The following is a 13858-nucleotide window of genomic DNA, read 5'->3' on the forward strand; positions in this document are numbered from 1 at the left end:
CCCCGAATACCAAACGATCAACTTATCGATTCTTATGCTTACCTCTACGTGGAGCGAATTCAGATGCGTGTACGTTGGCTGGAGCAACACCAAATTTAATTCTATTTAAACGTCCACATTAAAGTTTAATGCGAGGAAGCACTTTATTGATCGGGACTCCAACGGCCGAGCGGGATGTTAATGAATAAAAATTGCAATCCTACCAAAAGGCCTCAATTGATGGAGTGGACTCAGACGGATTGTCTCGCACAGTCTGCTCGAAAAACCTTCCTGATACGCCGCGACTCGGCCATTGATTGATGTCGCGTACTATTTGGTCATTTCTATCCGCTCGTAAGCGAACGCGATTGATCTTATTCAACTCTCCGCTTCTCACATGCCGCGACAATCGATCCGAGCGACGGTTGGCAGCCGAGCGGGATGTGCGTCGGTTCTGTACTAATTAGCGTCGCTCGCCGCCGGCAGGTTCACGGAAGCGGATACCATCGTGATGGGGGACGTGACGTACGGGGCTTGCTGCCTGGACGACTTCACCGCACGAGCCTTGGGAGCCGACTTCATGGTGCACTACGGGCACAGCTGTCTCGGTGAGTCTTTTCTCCATTTGTTGACCGAAAGTTGGATTTCTTTCTCCAGTCCAATCTGCTGTCTCGACGTTCTTAACCAAACCTTGCGTCAACAAAACCCGATCAGCCTTTTAGGTGAGGAAACAGCTCAGCATTTTTCCGTTATTCTTTCAAGGCACAGATTAATCTGCAATCAATTTTAGACAATCAATCAATGCTAACAACCGTCCAATCGGGACGACCTACAAGATGGTTGAGTGCGGACTGAACGAAGTATTGATCAATCGCAACGTACATTTGTACCAGGATACCTTCCGCTCCGTCAGACCTTTCGGAGCCCAGACATGGGCCAATATCGACCCAGCGGATCAATGAGGAACATACATTAGAGGTGTCCTCCGACTTCTCTCGGACCTTCACCCCTCCGGCCCCGGCTCGCCGTCTTTTTTACAGAACGAGCGAGGAAACTCAAATCGATCGCTACTGCTACATCGCCCCGCTTCTTCCAAATACCAGAACTAGTCAGCGGAATTTTAATGCGCTCCACTTTCGAGATGATGTTTTACTGATGCCGCTTTATGTTTACATCCAAGATGGGACACGTTGGTGCGTGGAGAACGCAACAGAAGCAAATATTTAATGGATTTCGAAGTTTGATCTTGTTTGCTCAAGCCGGCGTCCAGAGTGAATACAAGCGATGCGTCGGTTTATTAAGAGCTATTTTTGAAACTTGCGCGGAAGAATACCCATTTTGTCTTGACCTTTCTCCATCACGACCGACACCTGTGAGAGATCAAAAGCGCCATTGTGGCTCATAGCGGACCCGTCTTCCACTTTCATGTTTTCACTCATCGTTCTTCTTTTCGACATCGCTGTCATCCCCCCCCCCCATCATGGAGCTCCTCTAGCTTTAGACCCAGATTGTGAAAACAAAACAAATGAAAATAGATTGCTTTGGAACTCTAAGACAAATGTTCACACGTCCCTTTCAATCAATGCTCAATATAAACAGAGAGAGGAGCCGTGTTAGTTATTTTTATTTTATCAAAGACCAAAAATAAGAACAGCAAACCGGAAGAGTCTAACATCTGAAGGTGGTCTACAGGAACGTCGGCTATAGTCTCGTGTTCTTCTTCAGTCCAAAAACTTGCTGAACTTGAAATGCAGACAATCACACACCGCCTTTTTTTAGTACTTTCCAAAAACACATTTATTCAACAATCCACATAAAAATAATCATAATAAAAAATATTCTCATAAAAATAATTTCAAAATATTCTCATAAAATAATTTCAAAATATTCTCATAAAAATAATTTCATAAAATCATTTCATAAAAAAAATCTGGCCATCACGATAAAGAATCAATGCCCGTCAATGTCAATATAATTAACCCCATCAAGTTTGATAATGAGCCTAAGGTAAGATATTAAGAAAAAAAAAAGTTGAAGTTGAGGCGTTTGGTTAATCACCCGAAATCATTAAGTCACGATTTCCAGCCTCAATAACCGCAGTGATGAGGTCAGTGAGTTCTGTCCATCTCATTGACTGGGTCTCTAATTGTAGGGTCTTAAAAGCCGGCCGGCTGCCATCCTCACTCCAGCGCCAATCGATTGTTTGCCCTTTACCTTTTGAGAGTGCCCATAAACAATTGATGGTTGCAAACTCCATTGCAGACTCCACTCCGCTTCTCCAACCCCTCCCCCCTCATGATGTATTCAAGTCCTTTTTCAAACTCCCAATTCCCAATCCATCCCCCCCCCCGCTCGGAACGGATATCATAAATCACTTGTGTTGTCAGCTCTCTGACAACACGCAGTTGTTTTGTAACGCTCGTAGTCACCGGGATCGTACGGAAATGAAACGCTGTGCCGTTAAATGCTCGTCCTCCATCCTCAATTTAATAACAATTTCTCCTCCCTCTCTTCTCCGGCTGCTTTCGGTTCTTGTGTAGCGATCCATTTCTCATTCCTCTCCCACGTTACGCTAATCTAGGCCACTAAATACGACACGCAACGTAACGGGCCGACGACGCCTCTGCAAATTCATCGCCAGGTTCCGATGCATCACACGTATGTCCTCACCAACATGTGCCGTGCGCTCACGTTTGAGGGCGCCATTAATAGTGCATGTGCTCACCTGACACAACCGTTTGAATTATTTAATGGCTTTTTCTTTTTGTCTTGGGTTTCCGCAGTCCCCATCGACTCCACCGCCGGGATTAAGATGCTCTACGTGTTTGTGGACATCCAGATGGACAACGCGCACTTTCTGGACACGCTCAAGTTCAACTTCCGGCCCGGACAGTCCCTGGCGCTCGTCAGCACGATTCAGTTTGTGGCTGCGCTGCAGGTGATGGAGCTAAAACTGTTTACGATGCCTCCAGTGAATCGACATTGAATCGATTATTTTGTCGATGAATCGGATTTTTAAAAAAACATGTTTTGAGTCCCCTTTATTTAGTTTTCCTAAACCAAAAAGTAAACAATCAAGCGATTGTGAAAAATCACGATTAATTGTTAGTTGTCGATTAATCGTCAATCGATTATTCGGGTCTTCAATTGATGAAAAGCGCCCATTTTTATTTCATACCGTCGCTTGAGGGAAAAGGAGAAGTGGAGTATTCCTCACCCAAAATCGTCACTGTAATCATGCACTTTTTACGTTAATGTGGCTTTTTCGAAAATCTCGGCGTAATCACAAACCTGTGATGCAATCATTACGTTTTCCATTTCACACTATCAAGTATTTGCGTCTTCATTGCGTGAGTAGGCTTGCATCAATATCCCAGCGTATTTCTTGAAAATTTATGAAAAAGCAAACTGAGTTCAACTCTAGAAACCCCTAAAAAAGTTATTTGGGATTTGACGCCTGCTCAGCTGCTTGTTGCCATAAGCTATAAAATTGATTTTGCTTTATTACCTGTCGTTCTATAATCATGTTATCCTTTGAGCAGGCTCCTAAAGGTTTCCCCTCATTTAATTGCTTTTAAACTTAAACCACGCGGGTCATTATTTTATTTTTTTTACTGAGCGAGCGGCCAGTGTACATATTTAGCTGCACCGTATGAACTCCGCCTCCAACCGGCGTAGGCTGCTGAAGCGCTCCGACGGTTTGGGCGGCAAAAGCTCAGAGTTCAGCCTCTCTCCCCGGCGTCGGCTGCCTTAAATTAGCTTTTAATCGTTCAATTCATCCGTCATCCTCCGCGCGCTGCGGCTAATTTCTTCTCGGCCGCTCTCATCCCGTGTACAGTCGGATTTATTCCATGACACAACCCGGCGCTTCCGAATCAACTCGGCAGTCCTGTGACGGAGAAGAAGCCAAGTCGTTAACGACCGAGAGACCATGACTTTCGGGATCACGTCTCCGGCGTAATCTTTTCTGACCTCTTTCTCCGACTTTCTGCCCTAGTTTAATCTCGACATATAATTTGCATAAATCTCCCACTTTGCCTGCTTTAGGCTTCACTCTGCCTCTTGCTCTTATTTATTTATTTTTCCCTCTCTCTTGTATGGAATAGAAAGAAGAAAAGATTTGTAGGCGGAGCTACGAAAACATGACAAAATATGTGTACAAAACGAGGCAATCGTGGGGGGGGCGATGAACAATGATAAAAGCCCGCCGGCGTGTGCAAAGAAATATGAAAAATGTCTGAGTGAAACGACTTGATGAATATGTCATGGCGTGAAAAGCGAGCATAGCATTAATGGAACGCGCACGCTAATGGAAAAAGTGATCGGCAAGCGTCGTCACGGCAACAGTTGGAATTTTTTATCTTTTTTTTTCCCCCACAGGCTGTGAGCGCAGCCCTCAAGCCCGAGTATGACGTGCTGGTGCCACAGTGTCGACCTCTGTCACCCGGAGAGATTTTGGGCTGCACCTCTCCTCGCTTGGACCGTGTTGTCAATGCCATCATGTGAGCATTCCTCTTCCACGCTTCTCTGATTAGCACCGACCGCCATGGCCGTGGCCCTTTTTACTCGACCGATAATGGCTGTGACATCACAGCGTGACAAGTAGATAGGACTGGGTGCCTATTTTATTTTACAGGCGGCCAGAAGCAGGCGAAGCTAAAAATAACATCACTCCGCTCGCTGCAATAGTGGCAGACAAGCGCTCTCATACACCCACATCGACTTTTCAATTATTCTTTTTTTTATTCCTAGTCATAAATTACCTTCAACGACTACAAGGAGACTTATGACATGACATTATTCTTTTTTTTTCCCTCCCACATATTTTATTTTTTTTTTTGCTTTGAGGGGACAGTGATATCTAACCTTATTTCCTGTCTTGACTGTTTTTTTTTTTTTTGCGGGCAGCGAGTCTCAGAGGATAAAGAACAGAGGATATTTTACATCATATTGTTTGTCTACATGCGTTGCTGCATCGTTTGTGTTCAAATATCTGCGACGCAAAAGCTTTGAACAGAACAACATAAATGCTAATCATTGCCTATGTTAGAATTAGCCAGTGGACTAAAGGCCACACGTTTTTTTTTAAGCACACAATATATAATTGTTTGTATTCTGTGTTTAGTTTGACAGTAAACGTCAACTAGAGTGCTGGAAAATATTATCATAGGTCATTTCCCGGAAGAAATAACGCGGAGGCGTATCACTTGCTCCTTGTTGGCCCGTGTGATTTTGAAGCCTCCCAGAGTACGAGATTATACCGACGGGACAAGGCCAAGCTCGACTCTATATGCATAAGCTAGGCCCCGGGGGGAAGGGGGATACAAAGGTGTTTGTGTGAGTATGCGCTCTCCCACGTATCTTTGATGGAAAAAGAAAAAGCGAAAGGGTTGTGGCTCCTCACCTACTAATCCAACGTGCCTTTGCTTTGATGTGTGTCGGCCTGTGATGAGGCGGAGAATCGATTGGTTTGTCTGAGATTCGCTACGCTCGGCTGTCTCCAGCGTTCCCGCTGCGTTGCTCTGTTTCTGCTCACCCGCGCACCTGCATAGCTCGGGAAAAAAAAACAACAACAACACACGGCAGAGTGCATCTAAAGCTGCGTAATTGCCGTGACAACATATTTATTTTGTTTCCACCTCTATCGAGGAGCTGTATTTATATGTTCATGTTTTCCTGAATACAATTAACATGTTGACATCGGCCATGTCCGAAAAATAAATCCACGTCGCTTACGTTCGCTAAACTGTTTTAACATTACCGTCGTGTTTAATTTGAGCCAATTAGTCACGTGGACAAAGCGTTCCGACTCAAATCAACCAAATTGCTTACCCGCATTGAAAGAACTTGAAATTGATTAAATATCGTGTATTCATTTAGGTAATGATTGCATTTGAAAGTTTTCACATCCTTGATTTGTCAAGCCACTATGCGCTGTATATATAATTGATAAATTGACGACATCCACTCATACGCCGGCTGCTAATAGCCCAATATGCAGATGCAAATGCAAAAGATGGCGGCGTTGCATAATGCAAGAACCTTATACTAAAAGCACACTTAATAAGAAGAATACATTATTGATGGCGGCGGGCGGCTGTGATCGACGGGGGAGAGAGAGGTTTTAGCAAAAGCAGCCTCCTCCACCCGAGTCTGTCACAAAAGTGTAGCTAGCTTATTGTTCACGCTATTATCGCGCCGGGGCCTTGGATCTTTCAAGCGCTGGAATAGAGAGACCGCCAGAGTGCATTTATACAATCAATCGTTTGGTGTGATGTAACGCATGCATAGAGAGCTCTTAGTGTGTGCTTTTAACAACACACACACACACACACTCGAAAAGCTATCAAATCTTGGCGGTGTGTGTGTTTTCAGCTAGAGTACACAGCTAAGCATCAACAGCTCTTTCCTGGCAGCGATAAATGTTGGGCAATCGGTGAGCTTATTTGCACACCCTCCCGAGACTGGATGCAATAATGAGAGGGGGGTAAAATTGTCCTCAGTGTGGACTGTCCAGTGTTTACGCTTCATTTTAATTGAACTTCGAAGAGAAAGAGAGTTTTGTTTAGCTTGTCTGTCCAATTTCGATTTGTAAACTACTGTAATGACTCACAGATCCCTGTAGATGGCGCTGTTTTGTCATTTTGAGATCAACACAGCTAATGAGTCGCATTACAAAAAGTCTTCAAACTACATTGAGGAGAGAATAGTCAGAGGAGGTGTTGCCAAGATGGTGACTTTTCGTTTTTGTTCAAAAAGCTGCATGACGCCTTTTTCCAGCGCCTCTCCTCTGTGGCACATCACAACTGGAGGGAGTTGCCACCTCAGGCAATGTCCTCACTCAGGGCGAGAATGTCTTCAATCTCTCTCCAAAGCCTCTTTGCACTCTGCACCCACAAATTCTACCAACAATGTTTTTTTTAGGGCTCGACAATGTGCCGAGTGGACTAATAAATGTCAATCCACAGACAGAGTGGACCGGCTTCGCTCTCCGGGGAGGCAATAACTGAAAACCATCTCAGCGTGTGGAAGAAAAGCGCTTGAGTTAGCAACCCCCCTCCCCCCCCTTCCCATGTAATTAGCATTATTTTTTTTACATTTAATTTCTATTGCTATATGCTGCGTGATGCAGTTCCTTGTCGCTCTGGAGAGAATTGTGATCTAAAAATAGATCTGCCTTGCCTGGTGTTTTCAGGCACTTGCATGCCTGGCTGTTCTTTCTGTTTGTACAAACCGCCCACGCTCGGAGTCCGCCGAATCCCCAGTCGAAGGCCAAGGGTTAATTGAAAGGCCTCGCGATCGCTGTAAACAGCAAGTTCCGATCGGTGGGGGGTCATGTTCCCCGGACAGCCGAGCTAGGCTGATCCTTTACTTTGGCCTCGAGGCGCCGGGCCCGCTTGGTCCCGAGTCGTTGTTTACAAGGTGGCCTGCGGGGAAAGATTGATGGCAAAAGGTTGAAACTGATTTTTGAATTTACATTTCTCCTGATTTCCTGTCTTCATTCTTTTGGTTCCTTTAGCTATTTGGGAGATGGAAGATTTCATCTGGAGTCCATCATGATTGCAAATCCAGATATTCCTGCCTATAGGTATGAGAAATATCCATCCATCATGAAAGAATAATGTATTGTTGTTAGTAGGGCTGTCAATATCGAATATATTATCGGAAAAATCATTTTGTTTTGCATTAGTATCTTTCGAAATTTCTTAATCGACTATTATTGCTTATTTTGTATTGTTTTGTGAAAAAAATGACTCGATTACTAAAATAATTGTTGAATAATTTGATACTCGATTAGTTGTCGATTCACCCGTTAATTTTGTTTGTTGAGTGTCGACCAGGCATACATTTTGCCTTTGATTATCAAAATACAAAAACAGTAATAAACATACTATCGATAAATTAACATCTGACATTATCAATCAAAACTGTGATTTTTTATTTTTTTTTTTCTGTGTGTCCTGATAAGACTCGGCGAGGATAAAATGGAGTTTAGAAGCTTGTTTGTTTATATGCAAAGTGAAATTGTGTTCTAGGTAAACGCTCGGCCGCGCAGCTCAGCGGTCTCCATCACAAACAAGATTTTAATCTCAAGCGACGGCCTGCTATCTAGCAAAGCAGATTAGATACTCTGAAGTAGCTCCAGTTTACACCAACTCCTGTCATACCTGATATGTTTCCATGATTGCATTTTTAATCTCGTCTTGCATTGGGAAAGTTACCCGAACAATCGGCGCTCAGATCGTCGATGTTATTTTTTTCCTACGTACAGATACGACCCCTACAGTAAAATCTTCTCCAGGGAGCACTACGACCACGAGGCCATGCGCGCCTTGAGGCTGGACGCCATCCGCAAGGCTCGCTCGGCCCAAAGGTGGGGGCTCATTTTGGGCACGCTGGGCCGGCAGGGAAATCCAAAAGTTCTGGAGGTGAGTCTGTGTGTGTGTTTTGTTTGTGTCCCGAGGCCTGCTGTGCAATAGTTTGTATTTCACTTTGACATTTTTAGTAACACGAAGTCCCAGCGCTAGAAATCATCTCTGGGAAAGCAAATGTTGTTTTGAAACAAGGTGGAGCACAAGCCAAATAATAATAATGATAAAAATCATTCCTCGGCCACAGATTTAAAATAAGAATGATAAAAAATATATAAATATCTAATAAAATAATATATATATATATATATATATATATATATATATATATAATATATAATAAAATATATAATATGTGTATATTCTGATTTGTTAGATTTGTGTCGATCCGCCGTTGATACATTATCATCGTTATCGAAATTTCTCACCCCGTTCCCGCGGCTCGCCGCTCCAACAGCCCACACGAGCATTATCAAACTTTGCAGGGCTTGACGGTACCTGCAACCTTCATGGTTGAGATACCCCAAGACCCCGCTCGGCACCTAACGTATGATACGCGTTAGCACGTATGCTAATCTACTACGTGAGGCACATCTCAATGTCATCGATAAAATATATACATTCAGACATATGGCGAGAAAGAGAGAGGTTATATTTTAGCATAAAGGAGGAGGGGAAGGATTGAAGCAGGATTTACTAAGGGCTGAACTTCTCTGCCTTATTAATCTGAAGATTAAATAGTGGCGTGCCAGATAACGCTTGAAGTATAGTCTGGGGGAAAAAAAAATCAACTATTCGCAGTCAATTGATTGCTCACCTTGGACAAGACAAAAATGTGACTTTTAATATTGGAGGAATTCAATTTGAGCATAACTTGACAAATCACGCTTTGAGACAAGAATTACAAATTCAGCAAACTTCTACTTGTGTTTTCTCTCGAGCACTTGGAATCAAAGCTGGAGTCGGTGGGCAGGAGCTTTTCCAGAGTTCTCCTGTCCGAGATTTTCCCCAGCAAGTTGGATCTGCTGCCCGATGTTGACGCGTGAGTAATGACATGCGCACACACACACTAACATGATTAAAAAAAAAAAAAGTAGGTCACATGTACATCTTAAGAGTTCAAATGTTCCCCACTTGTAATAAGACGTTTGAGTTTGACGATTCGGTTACATTTTCATGATGAGCGTGTGATTGTGACGACCGAGGGCACTTTTGTGATATTGCGTTTTTTTGAAATTTGTTTGGGCGATGACAATGAATATTAGCTTGCTTTGTGTTGTTTGCTTAAGGCTTGCAAATAAAAGCATCCTTGTGGCCTTTTCCCCTTTTGTTTGGCTGCCACAATGGATGCGTGGGGGATTTAATGTACTCTCTTTGAAAAGGTCACAAGTTTTCCTTATGCGGCCGTAATATGTTCCTTTTATTTTCTGGTCCGTTTTTTTCCCCCCACTTATGAGAAAGCTACAGCCCAATGCTGTGTTTGGGAAACTTTGTTTGAGAAAATACTACTTTACAAACAAACACCAACAAAAAAATAGGCCTACCTAAGTACACAGTGCGCCTTGAGATCTGAATTGAATTTGTTCACATCTCAAATTATCTTTACCTATTGAAGTCAATAGAAATGCCATTAATCCATTCCAGCCTCCCCTGCCCAAAAAGAACAACCTCCCAAAATGTATTTATTCTATAATTATTTTATTTATTTATTTTATAATGCTAATATTCATATAAATAGAATGATAATGATATCCTTGGCCACCTGGTGGCGACATACAAACACTTCTGTACCGGAGGCTCGCCACCTATCTCGTCTTCTCAGTATGGCCGAATTAGTCGTCCTTCTTCACAGAGGATAAAGAATACATGCCTCTGAATCCTCTTTTATTATCTGTCTACATGTGCTGCGGCACCTTTTGTGTTCAGATAACCTGTTGCTTGAAACATTGCAACACCACACAGATGGTGATCAGTCCCCATTGTATGTGTAAAAGTATAATTCTGTTCATCTATTGTTCAATTTTGACAACTTGAACAGCTTGAAGCCTCATTTTATTCCAAGAATATTTACCTGCCACACTGCCGCTTATTGTGAAGTGAGCTGAGTCACCTGCCGGCATACGGCGCTCCAATCGCAAGCTGGTCCTCTCAAGTGACGAGGCGGGGGGACCATTTGTCAATCAGCGATGCAACAAGAAACAATCTTCAGACGGATGGCATCTTCCAAGAGCAATTGCGCATCCTGCTACAATTGATGCGTGGAGTCCAAAGCTCAGTGGGCATCTTCATAAATTGCTCTCTGTAACAAGAAGATAACAAGCAAGGCTATGTCTTCATGAAAATAATTGGCAGTCACGGCGAGTTAGTCAGCTTTTACCGTCGCGGCATTGGTGACACGTTGTCTGCTTTCATCAGCAGACGTGCAAAGCATATCAGGAGCGATTTGTATGTAACTCGCCGTGTATTTGTCGAGTCGCAAAGGATTACCTAAATAAACACCAATTCCTTTGTGCCGTGCAAACTGAAGCCGTTGACGCGCGTCGGCGAAACCGCTGATGAGCTCAGCGTGATAAACGACGCAGTCTTGCTTTTACAATCTAAATAAAAAAAAGTTTCCAACGAACGAGGACGAACTGTGTTTAATCGCTCCCGTGCTCTTTAACACATCAGACCTGGGTAGCCATCTTTTCAAAAGCCAGCGACAGCTCATAATAGCATTCGTAATTCATCATACGCATCGCTTGTGTTTATTTTTGGCTTATCTGATCCACTCAGCTGGAAATTGTTCGGCCGCTTTTTTTTTTTTTTTTTCCTGCCACCTCCCTCCCGTCGTTCCTATGAGAGCTTCTGCGTGAGCGCGGCTACAATAGACGCAACAAGGCCGGGCTGGCGTCTCGCGGTGTGCCCAATCCGTCGCTTTATATTGTGGGAGGCGCGGAAGCACGATGGAGAATTTTCCACGGAGCCCCTTTGCAGGCTTTCTCTGCCTTCAGACACCCACATAGTCATCTAAAAAAGAGCCGCCATTATCATATTCTCTTAAGTGTGTAATTAGCTGATCCCCGAGCAGGCTTTGTACGATTGTACACATATCTGCTCGCCGCACGCGCTTATCTCGACGAGACCGCCGCCATAGCGCCAAAACGTATTGCTGCATTTAATCTCTTTTCCATTGGAGTTTTTGACAACGGCCCAATTAAACGGCTGGTTTTTTTTCCGTGAGCGCCTAACCTCTCGCGAATGTCCAAAGCCTAATTGTGTCAGGGGCGGGTCAGAAAGGCCCGCAGAAACAAAATGAATACAAGCTAGTTGCTTCTGAGACATCTCGCTTTGTCACGCACCCATGGCGGGCGGGTGCGAGGAGGTTGTTGCAAGCAAGCCTTCGTGTGACTCAGCAGGCTCTCAAATTACCGAGGGATGGAGAAAAAGAAACATTTGGAAAGGTTTGGGCGGGTGAGAATGAGAAAACCCTCACGCGGGTGTCAACTTTGGCAAAGTTGGGCAATTTCGACTTACGCTTTAACATCTCGCCTGATCTCCTTAGCCTTTACATCTTTCATTCGAATCAGAGGTGGGCTGCCTCAATGGCAACCACGTCGCAGATGGGATTGATCTGACTAAGCTAACCTGCACCATGGCTTTTCTCCAGCTGATCCCCACCCCCCCCTCCCCTCGTCATGCATTTTCAAGAGTAAACACTCTTCTCTCGCAGACAATCTCTCCTTGCCTTTTGTGCCCCAGCGCCCCGCTCTCCATCTGCTCCATCTTTATTGCTCTTCCTCCCTTCGCTATCTGTGTCTTCCTCATCTCTTTCATACACAGACCCCACCCAGCATCCTCCTTCCTTCCCTCCCTCCCTCCCTCTGTTCTGTCTGCCAGCTATGTAGGCTACCTCCATGGAGACCTGAATGCTGCTTCTTTCTCTCCTTTTTTTTTTAATTCACACTCACCTTACCTCTCCTTCGTATTTTGTTGCTCTTGTCCCCAAATGCCCCCGACCTCAACCCCCCCCTCCCTCTTTTTGCAGTATCACTCATCCCCAAACTGCTTTTGCAGTCACGCCGTGTAAGCGCCACTGCTTGCCAATCAGGACACATCTCACCAACAGATGCCTGAGATCAGGTGGAGAGGCAGAAAGCTGCGCGGCTCCTACGTGTGAGAGCATCCCGCCTCCCTAATCGCATCTTGGCAAACTTGCGAATAGGTTGTGAAACGCTTGAATTGCGACCATTTCAGCCAGCATGGGAACATTTTTACATGAAGATGAAGAGTAGAAGAAATCTAATGCTAGTTTTTGCTGGCCGCTCAATAATGCATTCCATTGAGTGCTAGCATTAAGCTAAAGAAGAAGAACGCTTGGAGCTAAAAGACAACACTTCAGTCACTTCATTGGTTTTTAACCAAATCCATTGTGAGAAAATCATGGTCTAAATACATGAACTGTGAAGTTCTATTGCAGGGGTGTCAAACTCGTTTTTTTGGCGGGCTGCATTGTAGTCATAGCTTCTTTCGGAGGGCCATTATGACTGTCAACCCAAATAAATGTATGAGCACCTCATTATATACAGTAAAAGCTACAAAACAAACTGACAAATAACTCGTTTTCAAATCAGACGAGTAAAAACTGGTCAAATATTTAAAAAAAAAAAGATATTAAAAGTGAAGACTGCAATTCTAGTAATGACACGAATTTGATGCACAATTTGTGCATTTGCACATAAAATGATGTGGCGGGCCGTATTTGGTCCCCGGGCCTTGAGTTTGACACGTGTTCTATTGGGTTGATTTGTTGGAATTTCTGTCGTCTCTCCTGCAGGTGGGTGCAGATTGCATGTCCGCGCCTGTCCATCGATTGGGGTTCGGCCTTTTCCAAACCGCTACTGTCTCCCTATGAGGTAAATGACCCACTCACTCTTGCCGTCCACTTTTCGCACCCCGCCCACCCGCGGCTCTTTAAACGCCCACAGAGGTCGCGCGGCGCCGCTGACGGATGCCTAGTTGTACCATTGTAGCGCCTACGTCGCTAAGGGTGCCAAAAGTGTTTTTAAATGGCGGCAAATTTGTTCAGAGGGGGCTTGGCGGCGGCGAGCGAGCGAGCGGCCGAGCAGCTCCCCCTACAGGCTGCCGGCTCGCACAGCCGCCGGCCGCCCCTCCTTGCTGTCAGAGAGAGTGAGAGGTCCTCAACCAGATCCATTTCAAAGCTTGCTGCTGCTCTATTAGAGAACCCAACCCCACCTCAAAAAAAAATGAAACTGCATTGTGATGAGTTTGGTTTCTGCGGCAGCGGTTTGCTAATGTGAGCTATTAATTCCGACATCCTTGTGAATTGTCTCCAAGGGGACTGGCTGCCTTGAATAAGAAATGCTTATTGTTTTTCTTCTGATTATACGCCACAATGTTTTTCCACACCAGCCCCTTTTTGTGTGGGAGTCCGCTTTACTCTCCCGAGACGCTTTTTTTTTTTTTTTTTTTTTCTTGTAGCATCTGCATTCAAATCATTCGGGCTG

General features: G+C 44.4%; 1 protein-coding gene across 1 annotated transcript in view; it reads left to right on the forward strand.

Annotated features, from left to right (window-relative positions):
* The window catches only part of dph1 (diphthamide biosynthesis 1), a 34447-nt gene that overhangs the window by 18574 nt on the left and 2015 nt on the right, over positions 1-13858 (forward strand). The window contains exons 4-10 of the mRNA XM_037268642.1: positions 466-587; positions 2763-2917; positions 4360-4481; positions 7499-7567; positions 8252-8408; positions 9293-9393; positions 13168-13246. Of these exons, the coding sequence (XP_037124537.1) occupies positions 466-587; positions 2763-2917; positions 4360-4481; positions 7499-7567; positions 8252-8408; positions 9293-9393; positions 13168-13246 (805 nt within the window). The remainder of the gene's footprint in view (positions 1-465; positions 588-2762; positions 2918-4359; positions 4482-7498; positions 7568-8251; positions 8409-9292; positions 9394-13167; positions 13247-13858) is intronic.

This window comes from Syngnathus acus, chromosome 13 (genome assembly GCF_901709675.1).
Source record: "Syngnathus acus chromosome 13, fSynAcu1.2, whole genome shotgun sequence".
Lineage (NCBI taxonomy): Eukaryota > Metazoa > Chordata > Actinopteri > Syngnathiformes > Syngnathidae > Syngnathus > Syngnathus acus.